Raw genomic sequence first — 25,883 nt, forward strand, 5'->3', positions numbered from 1 at the left:
CCACATGCTGTTCATTTGTTCTATTTTGGGGATGCTGAGTTCAATCACTTGGTTAAGGTGGTGTCTACCTCATCTATTCAACATAATGATACTTCTCCCCTTATAATTAATAGGTAATCTGTGGGACCATACCTTGGGACAGTGTAAACGTTTGGTTCACAGAATAGTTTTAGCATCCACTGCTGCCCCTTGCCTGAGTAAATTACACTGGTGGTTGCCAAATGGTGGTTTTTCTAATTCTCTCATTCTTTCCACAGACAGAGCATTGTTCTGTTAAAAAAAAAAAAAAAGAAGGAAGGTCTTTCCTTCCACCCCGCTTTTCTGAGTATCACTATGAACTCCTGGCTCCTTACCTCCCCAGCCTGTCGCACCTTGTTACCATCATTCTTTTTAATGCTCAACAGTTTTTTCTTTTATTTTTAATGCAACATTATAACATTTTGAGCATTATGACTTGGAATAATATAGTTTTAATTGAAACAAGCCAACCGTTATTACCTTTTAAAAATCCCTCTGATAGTCTTCATTATTTATGGATTTTGAAGAATGTAACACATTTTTCAGGGTCTGTAATTGGTATTGCATTCAGTCTATTAGATTAGAAAGAGCTGCCATCTTTACATTTATATTTAGTCCTCCCAATAGGAGCAAAATATTAATATTTAAAATAAATGTTTTACAAATGGACTAAATACATGTTTAATATTTAATGTGCTTTATTACTGCTGATAATGCAGTACTTTTTTTCCACTGATTTTTTTCCTAGCTGCATGTCACTAGCATATAGGAATACAATTGATTTTTTGTAAATGTTTTCTCTGATCTCACCACTGGTATGAATTCATTTATTATTTCTAGTAGTTTTCTGGTTGATGACTTTGCATTTCCTAGGTAAGCCATCCCATCCAGTTCAAAAGTCATTGTTTTGTGTCTTCTTTTGAGTTCAATTACTTTTTCTTCTGAGATGGGAGCTGCCAGCATTTCTAGAGCCAAGCGGGGTGGGCACAAGAGACATTGCCCCGACTGACATGCACTGGAACATTGGCCACAGGTCCAGCTGTGAGTCAAGGAGAACAGCCGGGGCAGGGGCTGTGGTCTCACAGACAGGGTCCCAAAGGAAGCGGTGAATCCTGAAGAGGTCGAGGCTGGTGTTGGCACAAGAGGTGGCCTAATGGAGAGGGAAGGGGGCCAGCAAGAGGTAGTCAGGCCTCCTGCTATGGATCGTGGGGACTCCATCCTCATGGCAGAAAAACCAAGTCCCAGGCAGCAGAGGAGGGATGATGGACCAGGTGAAACATTCACACAGACGGCCACAGAGTTGATCCGGGCAGCCAGACACAGCTAGCTGGGCTGAGGCTGTTCCCTGGTCCCTGTGTGGTCTCAGATGGTGGTGGAGCCAGTAGAGATAAGGGTTGGTAACGGACGGAGGAGGCAGGACCCCATCATCCTTTCCTTGTAATTTTTTACAGTGGAGGGACAGTAGCTTCCTACCACTAACTACCTTGTCGGTACTTGGGTTTGGGTCAATATTCTTGTGCATATTAATGAAGACCACCCCCTCTCCCCTCCGTTCTCCTTTTGTTAGAGTTTTATTCAAGACCAGATGGTAAATTGTACCAAATGTCTTCCCAGCATCTATTACATGTTTCAGTGATGCTTGCTATTTTCCCAGTTGATGTAAAGAATTACATTTGGAATGGGTGAGTCTCCACTTGGCCAGGCCTGGTCAGGTGCCCGTCCTCAGGGGCAGTCCGCCCAAATTACAGGGAATGGGGGAGGGGCAGCTTCCCAGAGGAAAATCAGGGTGCACCTACCAGGTGAGGGGCAGCTCAGCGTTGGGTAGAAAGAAACCACAGATGTGCAGGACTACCTAGCCTCTTAGCCCAAGCACTCTTGGTTCCCACCCTGCACTCGAGGAGCAGGGAGGAGCATTTATTTCTGTGGTTCTCCTGGCATGAGGACAGATGCTGGGTTTCTGCAGCCCTCTGCCTCCAACACAGGGTATTGTACTGGTTCACAGTACTGGATTTACAGGGCGTATGTAACAGGGGCACAGTGTTACTTAGCCGACTGAGTGAGTGAACACATGGAGTGCAAGGGGACCAGCCTGGAACCAGGAGCCCCAGCTCCTCCTGAGCCCTGCCCCAAAAATCTTGTGATTTGGAAGCAAGTTCCTCTCTGCTTCTTGAGGCTGCTAGATGGTTTGGGAGGCAGGAGGGCTTTGTGATCAAGGACTCAGGGTCTGAACGGGTCAGAGGTCAGCTCCCAGCTTTCCAGCTTGCTGGCTCTATGACCTGGGATGGGCCTCCCCTGCAAAATTGGGATGCAATACTGTTCCCCTGAGAGGGTTCTCATAATGCTAATGAAAGAAGGTGGGTGAAGCACTTAGCACAGCCCTTGTGCATCCTAAGCCCTTTACCCAGAGGAGTTATTAGGGTGCACTCTGTGGCTTTGGGGATATTTAGAAGAGGAAGTTCTGCACTGGTTATAGATGATTTCAGGCTCTTGGGGGGATAAGGATAAGCATCCAAGTCCGTAAGTCACTGAGATTGTGCGCTTGCTGCTGCCACCACGTGGTCCCAGGATGATGATGATGATGATGATGATGATGATGATGATGATGATGGAGAAACATACCTGCGCCTCCGGCTGCAGATACAGGGGTAAATTGAAAAAGTGGTATTGCATAGTAGAAAAGAGTGCAAGCTGGGCTGGGTGTGGTGGCTCACGTCTGTAATCCCAGCACTTCGGGAGGCTAAGGTGGGCAGATCACTTGAGGCCAGGAGTTGAAGACCAGCCTGGCCAATATGGTGAAACCCTGTCTCTACTAAAAATACAAAAATTAGCCAGGCATGGTGGTGGGCACCTGTAATCCCAACGCTGCACTGAGGGGCTGAAGGGGGCAAGGGCATGGTATCACACCCTTGGAGGGGCCGTGACTGCTGTGGGCTGAGTCTGCCTGGGAAGGGGTGATGACACAACCCCTCTGTTTCCACTGTTGCTGCTGGAAATATTCCCACTGCCACCACCTAACCGCTTTTGTGCCAGCCTCAGAGGGCATGTGCCAGCTCCAAGACCAGGGCCCTGGTTGAAGACCAGCTCCTGCCACTCCCTGCCTGGGTGAGGTCTACCAGCCGCCCAATCTGGATTCCCCTCTCATGGTCTCATCATCAGAATCTCCAGGGGAAGCCCTGGAAAATACAGCTTCCAGGGTCTCACCCTGGTGAACAGGCTCTGCAGATCTGTGTTGAGATAACAGGATGAGAATCCCCCCATCCTTCTGCCCTGGATGGCATATGGTTTAATGGACCATGCATAGGCCCTGGATTGGAATGCCAAGCTCAAACCTCATTTTTCGGGCTGGGCGCGGTGGCTCACGCCTGTAATCCCAGCACTTTGGGAGGCCAAGGTGGGTGGATCATGAGGTCAGAAGATTGACACCATCCTGGCTAACGTGGTGAAACCCCGTCTCTACTAAAAATACAAAAAAATTAGCCAGGCGTGGCGGCAGGCGGCTGTAGTCCCAGCTGCTGGGAGGCTGAGGCAAGAGAATGGCAGGAGAATGGCGTGAACCCGGGAGGCAGAGGTTGCAGTGAGCCAAGATCACGCCACTGCACTCCAGCCTAGGCGATGGAGCGAGACTCCGTCTCAAAAAAACAGAACAAAACAAAACAAAAAAAAACAAAAAACAAGAAAACAAAACAACAACAACAACAACAAAACCTTGCTTTCCTGTCTCCTAGCCCAGAGATCCCGGCCAAGTCCCTGGCTCTCTAGAGCCTTGGTTTTCTGGTTTATTAAGTGAGGCCAGTAACCTCTCTCCAAGGGCTGGCATGAGGATAAACCAGGAGAAGGGTGTGCAGGTGCCACACGCCTGAGTCCTTTCTGATACCCAGGACTCTGTTACGCTGGTCCTCCACCCCAGGCCTCTGAGCCACTTTCTTTTGGGAAGGAGGTTTAAATTATAAATAAGGGCCTTAATCATGGATGAGGCCTCTTGCCTCCTGCTGTGCTTGCTGGAAAAGAACTTTGCCTCTGCAAAGAGCGTCTACAAAATGAGTAGACTCAAGACCTCCTCTGTGGCCCCTGGCCCCGCCGTATGGGCCCTAAGGAATTTGCCAAGCTGCCCAGGGGTGCCTCCCATGAGGCCAGCTACTCAGACTGCAGGGCGACCTTCTGGGGAGAAGGTGCAGTTGCAGCAGAGAGGAAGCGAGGGCTAGAAAGCCTGAGACATAGACAGCCCCATGTCCTCGCCTCAGTCGGGGCTCTGGGAGGGCCACAGCCAGGCTGAGTAGGCCTGGGCCACCCAGCTTCTCCACCTGGGGAGCAGCTTGGTCCTGGGAGGACCCAGGGAGATCCCACCAGAATTTCTCCTCCCCAAGTGAGTGCATCAGTGCTGGCAGCTGCACCCACAAGCTGCAGGCAGGGGTGTGGAGCGAGTGAACCTAGGCAGTTTATCCTCTAGGGGTAACCGCGCACACTGCCACCCTCCTCTCACCCAGATGCCAGTTTTGCCGTGGAAATGGCCCGTTTAATGTCCTGTGCAAGGGAGAAAAGCTCTAGACCCCCAGAGCAGGGGTCCCATCCTGTGTCCAGCAAAGAGAGGGAGGAAAGCATATTCCGGTCCAGCAGTTGGTCAAGCAATGTGGAAATGGAGCCTGCTCCGCCTTCACTTTAGTCCAGGAAAGCCTCCGGGTAAAAACACTGACTCTGGCCCAGCCTGTCTCAAACTTACGGAGTTCAGAAACCTTTCTACATGTAACACATTGACACTCTCTAAGAAATGCCATCCTGGTGACCTTGGGTGAAGGACTCACCTCTCTGGGTCCCACTCACTTCATCAGTGAAACTGGAACCATAATCCCCATCCTGCCCTGTCCCATCACAGGGAGCATGGATCGGAAGGGGCGGGGCCACCTTAGTCTCTGCTGTCCACATTGGCCTAGGAGCTCCTCTTGTCGCCAGCCCCTGGCTAGGCCTGGCCCGGGAAATGTACTTGAGCACCAGTGAGTCCCAGGGAGCAGGCAGACACTAGGCGCAGGTAGGTTTCGGTCCTCTGCCAGGGCTGCAGGCTGCACCTCCCCCGGGATCCATGTGAGGTTTCTGTGATGGAGAGATTGACCAGTGGGCAGGACCTCACCGCCACCACCACTGCCGTGGCCCTGCAGCCACCATAGGCGTCTGCCTGACCCCTTCCAGGCAGCAGGGAGGGGTGCTTGGAGGAGGCAGGCGGCAAGGGACCATTAAACCCCTGAGCAATGTTTCACCTATGGTAAGAGTTCTCAAATCCATATTCCCTCTGATCCCCATGGTGACGGTATGAGGTGAGGAGCAGTACCTGCCTCATTCACAGGCGAAAAAACTGAGGCTCAGAGAGGTCGGGGTCTGCCAGGGTCTCATGGTATGTTTGAGATTCCATTATGGGATCCCCAGAACAAGTCGCCCTTCTCACTTGCCATCTTGTGTTGTACTGACAGCAACAACAGTGGAATTTCTGGCCGGAGCCACTGTATTTTGCTTTGTTTCTGTAGCTAAACCTCAATTCACTGAAAGGCCATGAGGTGTCCTGGTTAACTCATTTTCTGGAGAACGGAGGGAGGACTGTGGGAGATTTTCAGTTTGAGTCTAGTTGAAGTGTCAGGGCTGGGCAGCTGGGCCTGTTTCAGACAGGGCAGGATAGATGGATTAGAGGAGGCAGGGTCCAGGGACCACACCTTGGAGTGGCCCAACTCCTGCAGGCCAGCACCCCCCTTTGATGAGCAGACATTCCCATGTAACCTTAAATAATGGGTCTGAAGCCAACCAAAGCCCACAGCAAGCAGCACCTTTCAAACTACGCCAAGAGCCAGAGATGTCAACAGAGGGCCTCACACGGAGGGAGCTGTCCTTCCGTGGTCCCCCCGAGAAGAGAGTGTCCTCCCTCTTCCCCCCCCCACCATATTTAGCTTCCACCTGCCCTCCAGCCACTCAGAACAGCTGGTGGTTCCTCAGACCCTTCGGGCACCTCTAGGGCCTGGCCTTGGCTACCCTCTCCCTCCTTCCTCCCTTTGCTCACACCAAAGCCCCCCTTCTTGAATTCCCATTCCCCACATCTGCTGTGTCAGTTCTTCCACCTGCAGTCCAGCAAAACCTCCTCATCCTCCAAGGCCCTTCCACATCTCCCAAGCCCTCTGGGTTGTCTCCCCTGGGCCCCAAAACTGCAAGGATTTGGGGTAGCACTTTCAAAGGGGTTACATTGTGATGGATTCTGTCTTATCTTCCCCTACAATGCCGTGAGCAGTTTTTCAAAAGAGTAAAAAGAGTATTTTTTCCCTAAGTTCAAAAATGATCCAGTTCATTTTTTAAATTCAGCCAGTTAAAAATTGCTGGAAGAAGAGGTGCAGTGACTGGCTGTCCCAGCTCATGAGTTTCACGGGTGTCCGCAGCTTCCTGACCAGGGTCCAGGCATGGTCTGCCTATGAAAGCCTCATTTATCCCAAGGCCGCTCTGTGTCAGCTGCCAGGCTGTCTTGATATGCCATTCCCTCTCAGTCCTAACATGTGATGAGGCAATGCTGTTGCTCAGGGATTAGTGCGCAGGGAGGTGGAGTCATCCACCACTGGTCACACAGCTGGGAAATGGAGGTGGGACTCCAACTCAGCAATGTCTACCTAGAGCCTGGGAGCCACGCTACCCTGCCTCTGGGCTTGTGGCAGTATTAACAGTCACCTACACACTTTTATGCTATTCCCCAGGCTATTTTTATTTCACTCAAAAATAACTCCAGGACATCTGTTCCTTCCCTGGGAGCTTCCCGGGAGCCTCTCTGTCTCCCCACAGGCCAGTCTGGCTGAAGAGCTGTGGAAACATTTGCGGAAGGAACGGACAGATGGGCAGATGCATGCAGAGGCCAGTCCACTTCAGAGACCACCCAGGCTTCTGTCACTTTCGCTCCTATTCAGACCCCAAACAAAGCCCTCGTGGGTGGCCGGAGGGATTCTGTCAGCCCAGGCTCAGGCTGTGAATGAGGGGCCGCCTGATGACACTCAGACGGATGGACGTGTTGGCGGTCCCATAAAGGAAGATGTCTCCAGCTGTGGCTGCTGGGACAGCGCTTCCCAGGAGGCAGTGGCCTGGGTACCATGTCACTGGGCCATGGTGCTGGCCAGCCCTCTGGATGTCTAGCCACCCTGGTCAGAGACACTCCAAAGCCTCACAGCCCCTCTCCACCTTCCCTCCCATCACCACCTTTTATCTGAGCGGGTCCCTGAGACCGGGTCCTTCATCGGGTAGGGGCCCTCCAGCTTTGAGAACCAGGAACCAACACAAAATGACTTGCATGCTGAGGCAAATGTGTTCTTCCTTATAACACAAGGGTCCAAGGTAGGGCAGCTCCAGGGCTGGTTCCTCAGGGGCTCAGAGGCATCAGCTAGGACCCAATCCCCTTCCATTGAGCTTCCCGGCGTCGACCCAAGATGGTGTCCATTCTCCAGCTGGGGAAGCAGGTAGGGGTGAGCTGCTTAGGGATGGGCGCCCCCTCCAAAGACAGCCTCTCCCAGAGCCCCCTGCAGATGTCTTCTCATGGCTTATTGGCCAGAGATGTATAACATGCCTTTGCCTGAACCAATCAGTGGCAAGGGGAATGAGTCCACAGGACTGGCTTGGTCCAGTCAGAACTCATGCCCCAGGTTGAGTGGCCCCAGGCACCTAGTCAGACAGAAGGTGAGCACCTCGGACCAGGGGGAGCTCTACGTGGACAGAGAAGAGGGGAGGGGCAGGATAGTGGTGACTGACAAATCTGCCTCCGTTCTTGTCATTGTTTCTTGGCTATAGAAGAGGGGAAGTAAAAGACTCGCAAGAGAGGTTGAGTAATTCCCCAGGACCACACCCTCTCCAAAGTCCCCAAGCCATTTACTTGTTCCGCAGTGAAGCTCCAGTGAACGGAGGCATTTTTCGCCCAGTCCTCTGACCCCATCTACTTCTCCACTCTGGCTTTCTTCTCTTCCTCCTCCCAACCCCACGCCCACCCCAAACATGCCTGAAAGCGTTACGATCACATAGACCTCAGAGCTGGAAGAGACATTCAATATTAATGTTATCCAATGCTGTCATTTTCCAGATGGGGAAACTGAGGCCTGAGAGGGGAAGGAGCTCAGCGAGACCATTCAGTAAAGCAGTTGGTGGTAGAGCTGGGACTGGATGGAGGGCCCAGAAAGCGCAGCGTCCCCGAGATTCTCAAAGGGTCTCGGACCACCCTACTTTCTCACCTCAGCCCCCCTGTGGACGGTCTCCGCAGCCTCCCTGCTGGCTGGTGGCCCCTCTGCCTGTCCCTCCTGGGGGAAGGCTCCCCCTCAGGCCCCCTTTATGCATCTTTGCACCTGGCACTTCCATAGCACTCTCCAGCCTCCGACGTCCTTGACTCAGTCTGGTCTGATCGTCACAGCGGTCCTGTGAGCTGGTGGGAAGTGCATTAGAGATCCAGAGACTGAGGCCCAGAGAGGCAACAGGGCTCGCCCGAGGTCATGCAGTGGCGCAGTACTGAAGCCCAAGCCGAGCCGGCCTGCGACCTGTGCAGACACACAGGGATCAGTGGTTTGAGGTTGCCTTCTTGAAATTCGTGGTAATTTTCCCCTTTGCTCTGGGCCCCACTAATGACGGAGCTGGTCCTGAGCCCTGAGCTCCTGACTTCTCCAGGATTCTTTCCACAACCACATGCTGTTCCCCCTCTACCAGTGGCCTACCCAGGGCAAGTCTGACTGATTCCATGGGACAGTCCTTCACATGGAGGGGAGCGGGCTTAGGGATTGGGAGCCAGACAGTTGTATATTTTGGCCTGGGCTCGGGGTGCAGGAACTGGCAGGACCGACTTTGGCAATGCCTCCTTCATCCCTTGTCTCAGGCCGGTGTTGCTGAAGCTCTTGCCTGGCTCTTTTCCCATCCCCGCCTCAGAATTCATGGAGAGGTCCAGTGGCAGCCTGTGCCCTTTGTCCCACCGGCCGGCCTGGGAGTGGCGGCTCCAGAATACAGGGTCCTATTGTGTGCCCTGACGTCAGGCAGCTGGACTGCCGGGAGTGAGGATAAACAAGCAGCTGCAGCATCTTGCCGGAAGCCCCAGAAGAGATCTGGAGCCCCTGCAGCAGCAGGAGAAGGAGCCAGTCTGAAGAGGAACAGAGCTAGGGGGAGTTGGAGTCCAACCCTGCCCGCTGTGCGGTGAGGCCAGCCCAGCATCGGCGTCCACTGCTGTAAGAGCGGAATGACTGGCCGTTTGCTACTTCATGGGGCTGCTGGGAGTGATGCACTTGAGTGCTTCAAAGGCTGCCTGACACCAGCCAGCTCTGCCGCCCGCGCTGTCCGCACTTGCCCCTGTTCTTACTATCGCCCATATTCAGGATAAAGCACATACAAGCCCTTTGCCTGGCTCATAAGGCCTTGTCTTTCAGACCTGTTCCCTCTCTGGCCCCGTCTCTTGATGACGCCCCCTCCCCACATTCCCTCCATCCACTCCAGACCCCCTGCCTTTGCCAGCATTGCCCCCTCTTCCTCTCCTGCTCCCTCTTGCTGCCTTTCACATCCTTCCCCACCGTCCCTCTCATCTGGCCAGCTCCCAGCAGAAAACCCTGCAACTGGCCCTGGGATTTACGATGCCTCCAGTACCCCAGTGTCCCCATAGGTGTCCCCTGAGTGTAAGGCCTCCAGAGTGGCCACCCCTGAGCAAGGATCTGGCACCAGCAGCTGCCTCACCTCCTCCAGAGGGTCCCCTCCCCAGAAGCACTGCCAGGACAATCTAGGTTCCACATGGGGACAAAAGGCACTTCCTGGCCTGCTGCAGGGAGTCTCCAGGTACCCAGACCTGCCACTCTCTTTGTAGGCCCCTCTTGCCCCACAGGCACTGTCCTTTCCCCACTTTTCCCGTCTGCCTTCTATTGTGGCTGCTTTTTTATGCTGGGGAGTTTCAACTTCACCCTACTCCAAGCCAAGCCCTGAAACTCCTTTTGCGAGTATAGATGGTGTCAGATGCCCAGCCAAGCCCAGGTTACTGCTCAGGGTAGCAGGAATTGCCACTCTCATGCCCATAGGGGCCAGGAAGGAATGCAGCCTAGGTGGGCTGTGGTGGGGAGCTACTTGGGATTTGGGGGTTCCCATAGACAACTGGGGAGCAGAACACATTCCCTTTCTAAAGAGTGTGCTTGAATTCAGCTGTCGCTCATTGTTGCTGTGGGGGAATATGGGACCTGTGTTGCCAGATCTGATATTTCAAGAAAAGCCAGGGGCTGGACATGGCGGCCATGCCTGTAATCCCAACATTTTGGAAAGTCAAGGCAGGAGGATCACTTGAGGCCGGGAGTTCAAGACCAACGTGGACAACATAATGAGACCCCATCTCTACAAAAAATTAGCCAGGTGTAGTGGTGTATGCCTGTACTCCCAGCTACTTGGGAGGCTGAGTTGGGAGGCTCCCTTGAACCCGAGAAGTCAGGCTGCAGTGAGCTATGATCAATCATGCCACCGCACTCCAGCCTGGGTGACAGTGAGACCCTGTCTATAAGAAAAATAAAAATAGGCTGGGCATGGTGGCTCACGCCTGCACTTTGGGAGGCCAAGGCAGGCAGATCACCTGAGGTCAGGAGTTCGGCAGATCACCTGAGGTCAGGAGTTCGAGACCAGCCTGGCCAACGTGGTGAAACCCTGTCTCTACTAAAAATACAAAAATTAGCCAAGCATAGTGGCGTGCACCTGTAATCCCAGCTACTCGGGAGGCTGAGGCAGGAGAATTGCTTGAACCTGAGAGGCGGAGGTTGCAGTGAGCTGAGATTGCACCATTGCACTCCAGTCTGGGGGACAAAAGCAAGACTTCATCTCAAAAAAATAAAATAAAATACATCAAATAAAAATAAAAATTTAAAGCCAGATATCCAAGTTTGTATGTGCAGTTCCCTTGATTTTTTTTTTTTTTTTTTTTTTTTTTTTTTTTGAGACAGGGTCTCACTGTGTCACTCAGGCTGGAGTGCAGTGGCACATCACAGCTCACTGCAGCCTTGACTTCCCGGGGTTAAGGTGATTCTCCCTCCTCAGCCTCCCAAGTAGCTGGGACTACAGGCGTGCACCACCACACCCGGCTAATTTTGTTTATTTTTTGTAGAGACAGGGTTTTGCCATGTTGCCCCGGCTGATCGCGAACTCCTGAGCTCAAGTGATCCTCCTGCCTTGACCCACTCCCAAAGTGCTGGGGTTACAGGTGTGAGCTACCATGCCCAGCCAGTTCCCTTGATTTTTAAAGAAAAAAATTTTTTTTTTTTTTTTTTTTGAGACGGAGTCTCGCGCGCTGTCGCCCAGGCTGGAGTGCAGTGGCGCGATCTCGGCTCACTGCAAGCTCCGCCTCCCGGGTTCACGCCATTCTCCTGCCTCAGCCTCCTGAGTAGCTGGGACTACAGGCGCCCGCCACCACGCCCGGCTAAATTTTTGTATTTTTAGTAGAGACGGGGTTTCACTGTGGTCTCGATCTCCTGACCTTGTGATCCGCCCGCCTCGGCCTCCCAAAGTGCTGGGATTACAGGCGTGAAGAAAAATTTTTTAAAATTGTTTTTACTTTACATACAGTAAAATTCACTTTTGGGGGATGGGGGAAGAAGTGTTACTATTTACATAGATTCCTGTGACTCCCACCACCATCAGGGACAGAACCGCTCATCCCCCAAATTCCCTCCAGGGGCTCCTTTGTCTTCAGTCCCTCCTCCTCACTCTTGGCATCCACTGATCCAACTTTGTCACTGTGGTTTTGCCTTTTGCACATAAATGGAATCGTACCGTTTGTAATCTTTGGGAGTGGTTTCTTTCCTGTAGCATAATGCATCCGAGATTCATCTGTGGTGTTGTGTCGATCATTTGTTCCTTTTTATTACGGAACACTTGCTTATCCATTCAGTTGTTGAGAGACACTGGGGATGTTTCCAGGTTTGGGTGATTATGTGTAATGCTGCTGTGGACATTTTTGTGCAATTTTGTGTGTGTGTGTGTTTGAATGTAAGTTTTCATTTCTCTAAGCTAAGGAAGGATAAGGAAGTTCCCTTATATTTCTACTTTGTTGAGAGTTTTTTTTTAATATCATGAATGGATGTTGAATTTTGCCACTTTATTTCTCTGCATCTTTTGATAGGTTTTCTTCTTTAGTCATGTTTAGATTACAGCCATTAGTTTTCAGATGTTGGGCCAGCTTTGCTGAATAAACCCCATTCGGCTGCTGGTCTTGTTATATTATTCATATGTATCTCCTGGATTCGATTTGCTAATATTTTGCTGAGGCTCATTGCATCTGTGTTCATGAGGGATATTGACTTGTAGTTTTAGTTTTCTCTCTCTCTCTTTTTTTTTTTTTTTTTTTTTTTTGAGACTGAGTCTCGCTCTGTGCCCAGGCTGGAGTACAGTGGCCCAATATCGGCTCACTGCAAACTCCGCCTCTCGGGTTCACGCCATTCTCCTGCCTCAGCCTTCCGAGTAGCTGGGACTACAGGCGTCCACCACGATGCCCAGCTAATTTTTTGTATTTTTAGTAGAGACGGGGTTTCACTGTGTTGCCAGGATGGTCTCGATCTCCTGACCTCATGATCTGCCCACCTCGGCCTCCCAAACTGCTGGGATTACAGGCATGAGCCACCGCGCCTGGCCAGTTTGTAGTTTTCTTATATTGCTTTTGTTTAGTTTGGGTATCAAGGTATTGCTGGCCCCATAAAATGAGTTGGGAAGTGTCTCTTCTATTCTCTGAAAGAGGCGGTGTAGAATTTATGTATATTTTCCTTAAATACTTAGTGAAATTATCTGAGCCTGAGGTTTCCTTTTTGGAAGGATATAAATTCTGAAATTAATTTCTTTAATCGCTCAAGGACTGTTCAGATTATCTGTTTCTTCTTGCATGAATTTTGGTAGTTTGTGTTTTTCAAATAATTGGTCCATTAGTTCATCAAAGTTGTAGAAATTATGTGTGTAGAAGTGTTCCTAGTGTTCCCTTATTAGCCTTTTAAAGAATGTAAGACTGTAATGATATCTCTGTTTTCTTTCTTTTTTCTAGACAAGGTCACACTCTGTCACCCAGGCTGGAGTGCAGTGCTGCAATCAAGGCTCACTGCAGCCTTGGCCTCCCTGGCTCAAGTGATCCTCCAACCTCAGCCAACCCCAGTAGCTGGGACCAGAGGCATGTGCCACCATGCTTGGCTAATTTTTTTTTTAATCTTTTGTAGAGGTGGGGTCTTGCTATGTTGCCCAGGCTGATCTTGAATGCCTAGTCTCAAGTGATCTTCCCACCTTGACCTCCCAAAGTGCTGGGATTACAGGTGTGAGCCACTGTGCCCAGCCACATTTTTTGTATCGGTAATTTGTATCCTCTCTCTCTCTCTCTCTCTCTGTCTCTCTCTCTGTTTCTCTGTCATTCTGGTTAGAGATGCATCAGTTTTGTTAATCTTTTAAAAACAAAACCAGGTTTGGGTTTTGTTGATTTTTCTCTACCAGTCTCGTTTTTAATTTTATTAATTTCTGCTCTTAATTTTATTATTTCTTTCCTCCCTTTTGCTTTGGGCTTGAATTTTATGGTATTGTATTTTTATTTTCATTTAGTTTAAATTATTTTTAATTTCTCTTGAGACTTCGGGGCCAGGCACGGTGGCTCACGCCTGTAATCCCAGCACTTTGGGAAGCCAAGGGGGGCGGATCACCTGAGGTCGGGAGTTCGAGCCCAGCCTGACCAATATGGAGAAACCCCGCCTCTACCAAAAAATACAAAATTGGCCAGGCGTGGTGGAGCATGCCTGTAATCCCAGCTACTCGGGAGGCTGAGGCAGGAGAATTGCTTAAAACCCAGGAGGCAGAGGTTGCAGTGAGCCGACATCAGGCCACTACACTCCAGCCTGGGTAACAAGAGTGAGACTCCACCTCAAATAAATAAATAAATAAATAAATACATAATATAAAAAACAGTGTTGTACTGGCATAAAAACAGTGGCGCAATTTCAGCTCACTGCAATCTCCACCTCCCATGTTCAAGTAATTCTCGTGCTTCAGCCTCCCAAGTAGCTGGGATTATAGGCACAGGCCACCATGCCCAGCTAATTTTTGTATTGTTAGTAGAGATGGGGTTTTGCCATGTTGCCCAGGCTGGTCTTGAACTCCTGACCTCAAGTGATCCACCTGCCTCAGCCTCCTAAAGTGCTGGGATTACAAACGTGAGCCGTTGAGCCCTGTTATTGATTTTTAGTTTAATTATATTATAGTCACAGGACTTTTTTTTTTTTTTTTTTTGAGATGGAGTTTTGCTCTTGTTGTCCAGGCTGGAGTGCAAAGGCGCGATCTCGGCTCACTGCAACCCCCACCTCCCAGGTTCAAGTGATTCTCCTGCCTTAGCCTCCCTAGTACTGGGATTACAGGTGCCCACCACCATGCCCAGCTAATTTTTTGTATTTTTAGTAGAGATGGGGTTTCACTATGTTGGCCAGGCTGATCTCGAACTCCTAACCTCAGGTGATCTGCCAACCTCAGCCTCCCAAAGTGCTGGGATTACAGGTGTGAGCCACTGCACCCAGCAGGACATACATTTATAATTTCAGTTTTTAAAAATTTGTTGCCAGACTCAGGTGCTTATGCCTATAATCCCAGCACTGTGGGAGGCTAATAAGGCAGGAGGATCTCTTCAGGCCAGGAGTTCGAGACCAGCCTGGGCAACATAGTGAGACCCTCATCTCTACAAAAAATAAGAAAATTAGCTGGGCATGGTGACATATCCCTGTAGACCCAGCTACTTGGGAGGCTGAGGTGGGAGGATTGCTTGAGTCTGGGAGGTGGGGGCTGCAGTGAACTATGATCACACCACTACACTCCAGCTGAGGTGACAAAGATCCTGCCTCCCCCCCACAAAAAAAGTGTTATAGTTTGTTTAATAGCCCAGCATATGATCTACATGATCTACCTTGGTGACAGTTCCATGTTTACATGAAGAGGATGTGTGTTCTGCTATTATTGGGTGGCGTGTTCTATAAACATCAATTAAGTTAAGCTGGTTAGTGGTGATATTCAGGCCTTTTATCTCTTGTTGATTTTTCATCTAACTAGCTCTGTTGTTAAAAATTAGACTTTCTATCTAACTAGTTATATTGTCTAGAGGAGTGTTGAAGTCTCCAACTATGATTGTCAATTTGTCTATTTCTCCTTTCAATTTTATTAGTTTGGCTTCATGTATTTTGAAGCTCTGTTGTTAGGGACATGTGCGTTTAGGATTGTTATGTATCTTCTTGGTGAGTTGACCCTTTTATATAATGTTTGTCTGAATCCTTGGTAATTTTCCTTGTTTGGATTAGGTAATTTCTGTTGTTCTATCACTGCTTTTTTCTGTGATCTCCATTCTGCTATTGATCCAGTCCAATGATATTTTATTTCATATATTGTATTTTTTAGTTCTAAAATTTCCATTTGGTTCCTTTTTTCTAGCCTTTATTTTTCTGCAAGAATTTCTAAATTTCCATTTATTTCAGGATTGTTCACCTTTACCGAACCATGGAGCATTGGTATAATAACTGTTTTAAAGTCTTTGGCTAATTATGGCAACATCTGGGTCATCTCAGCGTTGGTATCTATCTATTGATTGTCTTTTTTTTTTTTCTTTTCGAGACAGAGTCTCGCTCTGTCGCCCAGGCTGGAGTGCAGTGACACGATCTCGGCTCACTGCAAGCTCCGCCTCCCGGGTTCATGCCATTCTCCTGCCTCAGCCTCCCGAGTAGCTGGGACTACAGGCTAATTTTTCTTTTAGTTTTTTGTATTTTTAGTAGAGACGGGCTTTCACCGTGTTAGCCAGGATGGACTCGATCTCCTGACCTCATGATCCACCCACCTCGGCCTCCCAAAGAACTGGGATTACAGGCATGAGCCACCATGCCCAGCCTTATTGTCTTTTGTCTTATACGTTGTTGTCAGCTTTTCCTGTTTCTTTGTATGTCAAGTAATTTTGGATTGTGTCTTGGACATTTGGAATACTATAAGACTCTGGGTCCTGTTAAAATCCTCTGAAGAATGTCAGTTTTTTCTTTGTTTATTCGTTTGTTTTTGAGACAGGGACTTGCTCTGTCACCTAGGCTGGAGTGCACCGGTGCGATCATGGCTCACTGCAGCCTCAACTTCCTGGCCTCAAGCAATCCTCTTACGTTGGCTTCCTAAAGCATTAGGGTTACGAGCATGAGCCACCGTGCCCAGTCCGTTTGCTTTTTGAATCAGTTAGGTTGATGCCTCAGATCCCAGCCTGCCCTCTGTGAGTTATAGTTTCAATGTGAGTTCAGTTTTCAAAGCCTTTGCAGTGCTGTTCAGATCCACCCCAAGTATACATACTCCAGGGGCCAGTCTGTTCGGTCTACACTGTAGTTCAGTTCTCAGAGTCTTTGGTAGGTTATTTGGGGTCAGTTCCATGTATGTGCAGCTCAGGAGTAGGCTAGGACCTCAAATATGACAACTTTATAGGATCACATTCTCAAGCTCCTTTCTTTCTGTGATGCTGCCCTATCCAGCTCCCAGGGGCCCCCTTTTCTCATTTTTTCCAGGCAAAAGATTTTCCCTTTCTCGGAGTTTAGGTTCCCCTGTGTGACTGCTACGGCTGCTGCCGCCACCTAACCTTTGGGATAGGCTTTACCTTGTAGGGAGGCAGCTTGGAGAGAAAAAAGACCCAGGGCACTTCTCCCACTCGATTTTTCCCAAGAGGCCCCCCTTCCCCAGCTTCTCATCAGAAAGAGAATTTCTTCTGTAGCTTTTTCTCTGTGCACCTGCTGCACAGTTCTGGGATTTGGGCTCCTGAGTCTAGGTCAAAAAATATGCAAAGAAAAACTAAGAAAGCTCACCACCATATTCGTCTTACTTAAAGTTTTTCTTTTCCTCCTCAATTCAACTTCCGCTATTCACTTTTCAGAGTCTTTGTGTAGTTGTTTTATGTCTCCTGTCAGGGTTTTTAGTTATAATCAACGGGAAAGCTAGACTGTAGTGTGCTCACTCCATCTTAACCAGAACCAGGAGGCTTGCTTGTCTTTAAATACTGGCATCTAATTTTAAGTCTGTCCACAAGCCACATCTGAGATGCTAGCTGGCCACCTCTGCTTTAGTGGCACAGTGTGTCAAAATTATTTTCTTTCCTTCCTTCCTTCCTTCCTTCCTTTCTTTCTTTTTCTTTTCTTTTCTTTTCTTTTCTTGTCTTTCCTTCTTTCGAGATGGATTCATAGTCTTGGCTCATTGCAACCTCCTGCCTCCTGGGTTCAAGCAATTCTCCTGCCTCAACCTCCCCAGTAGCTGGGACTACAGGCACGCACCACCAAACCTGGCTAATTTTTTTTTTTTTTTTTTTTTTTTTGAGACAGAGTCTCGCTCTGTTGCCCAACTTGGAGTGCAGTGGCATGATCTCGGCTCACTACAACCTCCGCCTCCCAGGTTCAAGTGATTCTCCCACCTCAGCCTCCTAAGCAGCTGGGATTACAGGCGTACACCACCACACCCAGCCTAATTTTTGTATTTCTAGTAGAGATGGGGTTTCACCATGTTGGCCAGGCTGGTCTCAAACTCCTGACCTCAGGTGATTCGCCCATCTCGGCCTCCCAAAGTTCTGGGATTACAGGTGTGAGCCACTGTGCCTGGCCTAATTTTTCTTTTAATACTCAAATTCTTAAGCAAAGGTTGTCAGTACCAATATCAGTTTTTCCAGATGAAAAGAGAGCAGAATACAGATTTATTCTTTCTGTGGTCAGAGCAAGCCCTTAAACCTGTCAGCATAATAATAGTGATTGCAATTATTTTAGCATAAATAATAATAATTACTGGCTAAGGGCATGAACTCTGGAACCAGGCCTCTTGTGTTCAGCCATCTCCTACAAAGTGTGTGACCTTAACTCTGAATGACTTTGCCTTTCTATGTCTCAGTTTCCTCCCCTGTAAAATGGGAATAATAATAGTATTTACTTCCCAGGTGGTGGCGAGGATTAAACAAATTCATATGCATAGAGTGCTCAGAACAGTGCCTGGCAAAAGAAGGCTCGCTAAGCATTTGCTTTGATTCCTGTGAGTAATGGCTAACGTTTATTAGGCACCTTGCCTTGCAGACAGCTTCACGGCGGCAAGATAAGCCGGCTTATCTCGCTTGCTTAGATGAGGCAGCTGAGATTTCAGAAAGGCAAATGGCTTGCTTGAGTCCGTCTGGCCTTCAGACCTTGAAATTAGGGAGGCGTGGGTGGCTGGGCATGGGCTCAGTGTGTCTGGCTGGTAATCAATCAGACGGCAATGGCAATGAAGCTTTTTAACATCATCTGGTCTGAGCTAGAAGAGATGTGACCCAGGGGACTGAGTTCAGGGAAAAAAATCAGCTCAAAGAGAAAGACAACAGAAATAGAAGGGGAAGCCTTGTAATTGAGTGGCCCCAAAAAGGAAAGATCAATATTTTACTTCCAGTGAACAACCAATTTCCCTGGCAGCAAGCTGGGACCCAGCTGCGTGTGCTTCAGCGACAACAGCTGCTCCTGCAACGCCTGCCAGGCCTGGTGAGCCGGTCTCTCCTGGCTGGGGAGCCAGAGCAGGAGCCACACATGGTGTGTGCCCCGGGGTGGGGACGGCCCCCAGCTCCCCTGCCTGGGGTGTAGGCTTCCCACGAAGACCACATGGGGTGGCTATTTGCTATACTCCCTGTGTGACCTTGGGCAAGCCCCTTCCCTCCCTGGGACCTGGCTTCACTGACTGTGGAATGACGGGCTGGGTCAGCGGCATGTGTCCAGCAGAGGACCAGTTGTGGCAAAAGGTTACCCGATGTCCAGGAAGGTCGAGACTTTTTGTGATCAAAGGCGAGGGGTCCTCACCATAGTGGGTAAAGCTTCTTTGATGCACAGGGCACCAGGGGATAGAAACAACACTTCAGTGCAGACAGCCCCGTGAGAGTCTCTGGCCCAGTAAGGCAACAGGGAGCAGCGGCTGACTCTCCAGGGTCAGTAAGACCTGAGTTCAAGAGTTGCCACTACAGGTGGGCAAAAATTTTAAATTTTAAAAAGAGGAAAAAAAAGGGGGGGGGTTACCCCTACAGTGACTTTGTCTAAATGTCTTAACCTCTCTGAGCCTCAGTCTCCTCAATTTAAAATGGGAGACTATAATAATAGCTACTGTTAAGTTGCTGTGAGGATTAAATGAGACTATGTATGAAGCCTCCGTGGACTCCAAGCATTCGCAGTACCTCGCCGCATAAATGATGCTGTTATTTATTTTAAAAATCATTGAGCCTGTGGTGATGGTATATATTGCTAATAACCAGCATGCCTTGTTCTAATAATTTCACACCTGTTTTCTTTTTCTTTCTTTCTTTTTTTTTTTTCTTTTGAGACAGTTTCATTCTTGTTGCCCAGGCTGGAGTGCAATGGTGCGATCTCAGCTCACCACAGCCTCTACCTCCGGGTTCAAGTGATTCTCCTGCTCAGCCTCCCAAGTAGCTAGGACTACAGGCATGCACCACCATGCCCGGATAATTTTTTTTTGTATTTTTAGTAGAGACGGGGTTTCACCATGTTGGCCAGGACGGTGTCAATCTCTTGACCTAGTGATCTGCCCACCTTGACCTCCCAAAGTGCTGGGATTACAGGTGTAAGCCACCGCCCCTGGCCCAATTTCACACCTGTTTTCTAAAGGGCAAGACATCAGTGTGCCTTGCCTCTTTTTTTTTTTTTTTTTTTTTGAGGCGGAGTCTCGCTCTGTCGCCCAGGCTGGAGTGCAGTGGCCGGATCTCGGCTCACTGCAAGCTCTGCCTCCCGGATTTACGCCATTCTCCTGCCTCAGCCTCCTGAGTAGCTGGGACTACAGGCGCCCGCCACCTCGCCCGGCTAGTTTTTTTGTATTTTTTAATAGAGACGGGGTTTCACTGTGTTAGCCAGGATGGTCTCGATCTCCTGAACTCGTGATCCGCCCGTCTCGGCCTCCCAAAGTGCTGGGATTACAGGCTTGAGCCACCGCGCCCGGCCCTTTTTTTTTTTTTGAGATGGAATCTTGCCGTGTCACCCAGACTGAAGTGCAGTGGCACAATCTCGGCTCACTGCAACCTCCACCTCCCCAGTTCAAACGATTCTCCTGCCTCAGCCTCCCCGAGTAGCTGGGATTACAGGCACACATGACCACACCTGGCTAATTTTTGTATTTTAAGTAGAGATGGGGGTTTCTCCATGTTGACCAGGCTGGTCTTGAACTCCTGACCTCCGGTGACCTACCCACCTCAGCCTCCTGAAGTGCTGGGATTACAGGCGTGAGCCACCGTGCCCGGCTGGTCTGGCACTTTTGTGGCCACCACTCTGGGGCTGTAGCTCTTTGAAGAGCCCTGTGAGAGCAGCTGTAGAGAGGTCACAGCCTGGGCCATGGCTCGGGTGCTCCGGGGAACATGCAGTGGCCCTCAGCACCCCATCTATTTGCCTGTCATCAAACAACCCCACCCCCACCTCTGTCCAGGTAGGCTTTTGCTGGCAGAGGAATGGACAGCTCACCCGCCAGTGTCTCCCAGCCCCAGGGAGTTGTGGACACAGAGGTTACAGAATCCAAATCCCTGCACTCCTGCCTCCTAGGTGGACTTGAGGTGGGGGTCCTTATCAGTCAGGCAGCACTCTGTGGCCGACTCCACCCTTGACTTGCTTCGGAAATAATGAAGGCAGAGCCCTGACCTTGGAGAGGATTGTAGGTGTGAGCACGGGAGGCTGGGGGTAGAGGGTGCCCTGGTCCATCCCCACATTCACAGACCCCCTATAATGCCAGCGATGTGAAGGCAGGACGAGAGGAGGCAGAATGCCAGCTGGGATGGTGGGTGGGCTCCCCTGCAGCCCTACAGGTGGCACCTGGGCATTGCTATTCTCAGAAGTCACGTCATTGCCTGGCAGTGTCAGAGGCTGGCATGGCTTGGGGGAGGGGGCAGCTGCAATGCTGAGGAGGCTGGCAAAAAACCACTTTCCTCCTTCACTGAAATTTTACAGATCTTTCCTGAGAGCCCACTAGGTACCAGGTTCAGGGGGGGTTCACGGAAAGAACGTGGCACGACCCCGCTGCCCTTCCCTCATCCCAGACTCACACCAGAGTGGAAAAGCAGGGTCAGCCGGAATCAAGACGCAAGCACAGAGCTTCCAGGTTCCAGGCAGGGAGAAGATGGTTAGGGTGGGGCCCTCTTTGTCCACTGCTCACCTTCCAAAGCCCACTGGGCACAGCCCCATGGTGCCAGGCCACCGGCAGTGACCAAGGCTTCAGACCCCTGCTGCAGCTGCCACGCTGTGGGCATGCAAGAAAAACATGGTCCCTATAAATAGATGAATCCCCAACGTGGTTTGGCTTCGGTGCCTGTTATGGGTGGTGTGGTGTGCTGGTGAGTCTGCCTGTAACGGCGTGAACACTGACAACAGTGACAGCGAGCCATTTCCTGCATGCTGTGCTCTGCAGGCCCCAGGTGCCCTCAGATCCATCATCTGCAGCCCAGCCTGAGCAGATTCTGGAGAGAGCTCATCCTGGCCTGGCTGTGCTATAGATACTGATGGTAATTATTAGGGGGAGCGGCAAGATGCCTGACAAGGAATGTGAGCATGTACACATGTGTGTGCACTATTGTGTATGTGTGGCTAGCCAGCAGAACCAGCACCTACCACCATCAACCCCTGAAAGAGTGCCCGGCATGTAAGAGGTGCTCAGTCATCACTTGTTGAATAAGTAAATGAATGAATGAATGAATGAATGAATGCTTGTATGGGTGCTGTGGGAGGGCTGCCACTAAGTTTTAGAAGCAGTTTTAGATTTAGAAGCAGGCTTCTGAGCCAGGCGTGGTGGCGTGCCAGTAGTCCCGGCTACTTGGGAGGCTAAGGTGGGAGGATCCCTTGAGCCCAGGCATATGAGGCTGCAGTGATCTATGATCATGCCACTGCACTCCAGCTTGGGCAATAGCGTGAGGACCTGGCTCTTAAAAAATGTATCATTATTATTATTATTATTATTATTATTATTATTATTATTCCGAGATGGAGTTTCACTCTTGTCACCCAGGCTGGAGTGCAGTGGCGTGATCTTGGATCACTGCAATCTCCGCCTTGAAGGCAGAGCCCTGACCTTGGAGAGGATTGTAGGTGTGAGCAAAAACAAATATTATGAAGCCTCTACTATGTACCAGTCATGGTGCAAGCGACCAGGTATACAGTGGTGATCAGAACTGACAGGGTGCTTGCCCTTAGAGAGCTTACTTTGTAGAGAGAAGATATAAATTAATCAAATTATCCCACACACATACAACTACATGAAAGAATATGGAGAAACTAAGGCTAAGACTTTCTGCAGTGAGGTCGGGAGATACTCACGCCTGCTAAAGTTCCAGCCACACAATATCCCAAAAGACTTGGATGCGCAACCGAGGTCGTGATCTGCCAGCCTCCAGCATTTCTCAGCTGCGAGTACCCTAACCAGCTCACCAGTCAGAAAGGCTTTGCAATCTAGGATTTCTGCCCAGCCAATGAGCTGCCTCTGAAAACAACTTTCTGTAGAAGTCCTCCGTAAAAAGTCCTCTCCTGGCCGGGTACGGTGGCTCATGTCTGTAATCCAAGTACTTTGGGAGGCCGAGGTGGGCGGATCACCTGAGGTCAGGAGTTGGAGACCAGCGTGGCCAACATAGTGAAGCCCCCTCTCTACTAAAAATACAAAAATTATCTGGGCATGTTGGCGGGTGCCTGTAATCCCAGCTACTCAGGAGAGGCTGAGGCAGGAGAATTGCTTGAACCTGGGAGGTGGAGGTTGCAGTGAGCTGAGATCGCGCCACTGCACTCCAGCTTGGGCAACAGAGCGAGACTTCGTCTCAAAAAAAAAAAAAAAAAGAAGAATCCTCTCCTCCACTTGCCTCCTGGGACGCTCTTCAGGGCTGTCCTGATCCCTTGTACCTTCCACTGTGGTGTGAGTCTGGGATGAGGGAAGGGCAGCGGGGCCATGCCACATTCTTTCTGTGAACCCCCCTGAACCTGCTGGTACCTAGTGGACTCTCAGGAAAGACCTGCAAAATTTCAGTGAAGGAGGAAAGTGACTTTTTGCCAGCCTCCTCAGCATTGCAGCTGCCCCCTCCCCCAAACAAAGAATTGCAATTCTTTGTTTCCCAAATAAACCCTCCATGTCAATCTCTTTTTAGTTAACAATAAATAGCAAGTTGCAACAAATAGTTTGAAGGGAAAGTATAGGATGCTACAAGACAGTATAGCAGCAGGGTGGGTCCTGAATCGATGCGGGTGGTCAGGACAGACCTGTCTTGGGGAGGGACGTTTCATACAGGTACAAAGGGAGACCTGAAGGATGAACTGACATGATGAATGGGGAGGACAGCTGTGCAAGATACAGAGAATAGCATGTGCAAAGGCCCTGGGGCAGAGAAGAGTGTGGTGGTTTGCTTGAGGAGCTGACCAAAGGCCAGTACGGCTGGAGTACAGTGAGTGATGAAGAGTATGGGAAGAGAGGGAGTGGAAGGGGTCAGATCGCATGGGGCCTCATGGGCTGTGCTGTGGACTTTGGATTTTTATCCTAAGTGTGGTGGAATGATACTGGAAGGTTTTAAGCAGAGGAGTGGGTGACATGATCCAGTTAGACTTGCATGGTCCAGGAGAGAGAGGATGATGGCTATGACCAGGTGGGGCCCCTGGGGTGGTGTGGGAAATAGGGAGCTGTGGGATACAGTGGTGGCATAGATTGGACGTGAGTGATAGTGAGCAGACCCAGTGATGCTGAAGAACCCTGCAGTGGCAGGAAGGGAGGGAGGATGGGGTCAGGGAGTGGGACATTCGGATGGGTGGGATTGGAGGGGGTGATGACTGGGTTGACCAAGGGACTTGGTGCCTGAGGTGGAATATGAGGCAATAAGAAAGTCAAGAATCTGAGAGGCCGGGGGTTGATGGTTCACCCATACAGCTGCAGGAACCCCCAAAGATGAGTTATAAAAGCAAAAAGCTGGAAATAACCAAAATGCCCAGCTATTAGGGGTGGTGAAGTAGATTATGATGAACCCACCGGGCAGAATATGTTACAGCCACTAACAATGTGGGTTGTACACACCAAGCAGCATGGAAACTGTTTCTGTCCTACTTACTATTACACGGGAGAGAAACTCCAACCTCAGGGATGTCTGACTCTGCCAGGCTAAAGCTTACTTCCTTATTCATTTAACACTCTTTATTGAAGTGCAAGGTACAAATAGAACAGAAAAGTACATCAGCCACCAGTGTCCATCTCAGTGAGTTTCCCCATCTAGCCAGCGCCTAGAACAAGAAATAGAACAAGAGAAACGGTGGGGTTTCTAGGTCTTTTACAATGCGTTTGTGTCCATTTTGTATGAAAGAAACCAATTTTAAAACATTGGCAGAGCCTTGGCTTTCAGTGTGCAGCCCCTGGGGGAAGGAGGCTCGGTCCCTGAAGCCGTGCGCTGACGGGGGAGCTGGTATTGGCTCTGCTTTTCCTCGCCCAAGTTGTCTGTCACCATGGGGAGAATAAAGTGGCCCCGTGGCCGATACTGACCCCAGGGTGAGGGGAGAGGATGGGGCGGGGACACTGGTGTCCCTCCCTCCCTCTCAGCCTCCCCGTCCCAGTTCCCTGAGTCTTCGGGTGATGCTTGGGTGTCTCACACCTGTCCCTGCTTCCTTCCCACAGGTGGAAAAACTTGTGAAATATTTGGATCCCAACGACCTGGGGAGAATCAACTTCAAGGACTTTTGCCGGGGGGTGTTCGCCATGAAAGGTGAGGCCTTCTAGGGAGGCTTTCCCACGTGCTTCAGGCCCTGCCCAGCTGGGGAAGCTGGTGTGGCTGGGACCCAGCCTGGATTCCTCCCCACAGGGCTCCCAGCGCCCAGGATGGGCCAGAAGTCGGTTCTGCCTCTGGCTTCCGGGGGGGCAGAGAGAAGGACACAGTTGTCCCAGCCGTGGGGGCTGTGGTCTCACCCATGGAGGTCACTTCTGCCCTTCCCCTTGTCTGCCTGCCTCTGGAGAAAGCCTCCCTCCTTGCTTTTCTGTCCTCTTCCTCTGTCTCCCGCTCTGGGATGACCAAACCCAAGGAGTCTCCTGGGCAAACCTGGACAAAGTGCTGGTCACCCGACTGCCCGCCTCCCTCTGAGCTGCTTTTGTGTCCTCCCTGCTCCCACCTCCTTTTTTTTTTTTTTTTTGAGACAGGGTCTGCCTTTGTCACCCAGGCTACTGGAGCGCAGTACGACTATCATGGCTCCCTGCAGCCTCAACCTCCTGGGCTCAAGCAATCCTCCTGCCTCAGCCTCCTGAGTAGCTGGGACTACAGGAGGTACACCACCACGCCAGGCTAATTTTCGTATTTTAAGTAGAGATGGAGTTTCGTCACATTGCCCAGCCTGGTCTTGAACTCCTGAGATCAAGTGGCCCTCCCACCTTAGCCTCCCAAAGGGCTGGAATTACAGGCCTCCATGCCCTGCCCTCTCTTCCTCTTAATTCTTCCTAATTCCTGCCTTTCTTACTTGCTCCCCCTTCCAGCTTTAGGGGAACACTATAAATCCCTCTGTCTTGTCCCAAAAATTCAAAGGCCAGTTGTGAGAAACTTGCAGGAATCAGAATATGGCCACTCACTTACTACTAAGCTGTTTATCTGAGACAGTGAAGGCCAGGCACGGTGGCTCACACCTGTAATCCCAGCACTTTGGGAGGCTGAGGCAGGCAGATCGCTTGATCTCAGGTGGATCACTTGAGTCCAGGAGTTTGAGACCAGCCTGGCCAACATGGCGAAACCTCGTCTCTACAAAAAATACAGAAAAATTAGCTGGGCATTCTGGTGTGTGCCTGTGGTCCCAGCTACCTGAGAGGCTGAGGTGGGAGGATCACCTGAGCCCAGGAAGTCAAGGCTGCAGTGAGCTGACGTCACA

General features: G+C 50.2%; 1 protein-coding gene across 1 annotated transcript in view; it reads left to right on the forward strand.

Annotated features, from left to right (window-relative positions):
- Nucleotides 1-25,883, forward strand: part of RAB11FIP4 (RAB11 family interacting protein 4) — a 142,237-nt gene that overhangs the window by 15,663 nt on the left and 100,691 nt on the right. The window contains exon 2 of the mRNA XM_025362896.1: nt 24,652-24,739. Within this exon, the coding sequence (XP_025218681.1) occupies nt 24,652-24,739 (88 nt within the window). The remainder of the gene's footprint in view (nt 1-24,651; nt 24,740-25,883) is intronic.

The sequence above is a fragment of the Theropithecus gelada genome, chromosome 16 (assembly GCF_003255815.1).
Source record: "Theropithecus gelada isolate Dixy chromosome 16, Tgel_1.0, whole genome shotgun sequence".
NCBI classification, from domain to species: domain Eukaryota; kingdom Metazoa; phylum Chordata; class Mammalia; order Primates; family Cercopithecidae; genus Theropithecus; species Theropithecus gelada.